Source organism: Cebus imitator, unplaced genomic scaffold (assembly GCF_001604975.1).
Source record: "Cebus imitator isolate Cc_AM_T3 unplaced genomic scaffold, Cebus_imitator-1.0 Scaffold123, whole genome shotgun sequence".
NCBI lineage: Eukaryota > Metazoa > Chordata > Mammalia > Primates > Cebidae > Cebus > Cebus imitator.
This window is the reverse complement of record NW_016107438.1, coordinates 4,123,482-4,124,752: the sequence shown is the minus strand read 5'-3', so window position 1 is coordinate 4,124,752 and position 1,271 is coordinate 4,123,482. Positions and strand designations below refer to the sequence as shown.

The 1,271-nt window shown below is 43.6% G+C and overlaps 1 protein-coding gene across 16 annotated transcripts in view; it reads left to right on the top strand.

Annotated features, from left to right (window-relative positions):
* Positions 1–1,271, top strand: part of SPAG9 (sperm associated antigen 9) — a 148,198-nt gene that overhangs the window by 137,489 nt on the left and 9,438 nt on the right. For all 16 annotated transcript variants that reach the window (XM_037742578.1, XM_017540180.2, XM_017540189.2 and 13 more), the window contains one exon: positions 978–1,127. In XM_037742578.1, coding sequence (XP_037598506.1) covers positions 978–1,127 — 150 coding nt within the window. The remainder of the gene's footprint in view (positions 1–977; positions 1,128–1,271) is intronic.

The window sequence follows — 1,271 nt, the reverse complement described above, 5'->3', positions numbered from 1 at the left end:
CTCCAGAGTACCTGGGACTACAGGCACACACCACCACACCTGGCTAATTTTGTTTTATTTTGTTTTGTTTTTGAGACAGAGTCTTGCTTTGTCATCCAGGCCAGGGTGCAGTGGTGTGATCTTGGCTCACTGCAACCTCCACCTCCCAGGTTCAAACAATTCTCCTGCCTCAGCCTCCTGAGTAGCTGAAATCACAGACATGCACCACCATGCCTGGCTAATTTTTTTGTATTTTTAGTAGAGACAGGGTTTCACCATATTGGCCAGGCTGGTCTTGAACTCCTGACCTTGTGATCTGCCCACCTTGGCCTCCCAAAGTGCTGGATTACAGGTGTGAGCCACTGTACCCAGCCTTAATTTTTGTTTTTAGTAGAGACAGGGTTTTACCATGTTGGCCAGGATGGTCTCGATCTCTTGACCTCGTGATCTGCCCGCTTCAACCTCCCAAAGTGTTGGGATTACAGGCGTGAGCCCCTGTGCCTGGCCTTTTTATATTTATGTATTTATTTATTTATTTTTTAGAGACAAGGTCTTGTTCTGTCACTCAGGCTGGAGTACAGTTGCGCAATTACAGCTCACTTTAGCATTGAATTCCTGGGCTCAAGTGATCCTGCTTCCTCAACCTCCCAAGAAGCCAGGACTACAGGTGCACACCACCATTTCTGGCTAACTTTTTTTGTAGAGTGGAGGCCTTACTGCATTGGCCAGACTGGTCCCAATTTCCTGCCCTCAAGTAATTCTCCCACTTTGGCCTCTCAAAGGCATGAGCCACCATGCCCAGCCTCAAATTAGGTTCTTAAAACCTTCATATAAATGTTTTCTGATCCTGTAGAGCCTTCTAGCTTCCCCAGTATTTGGTTATTAGAATATATTTATCTTTTTGTTTAACTCTAAAAATATATTTTTAAAAAAATCAGTCTCCTTTGCCTCCTTCTGTGATAATTAATAATTCACTTTTGTTTCTCTATATAAAACAGGTCAAGTCATCAGCCCACAGAGTAGTAGTAGTGGCACGGATCTAACAGGTGAAAAAGCAGGGCCATCTGCACAGGAGCCTGGTAGTCAGACGCCCTTGAAGTCTATGCTTGTCATCAGTGGAGGAGAGGGCTACATTGACTTCCGAATGGGTACGTCATTGGTTCTGGAGCTCAGTGCTGTGACTTGGATTTTCTCCCAAAGTAAATAAGAAAACATTCTGATAATGATTTCTAAGAGGTTGTTTGAGTTCTTTACGTAGGAAAGGATTTTGTGGGTTTTTTTTTTTTTTTTTT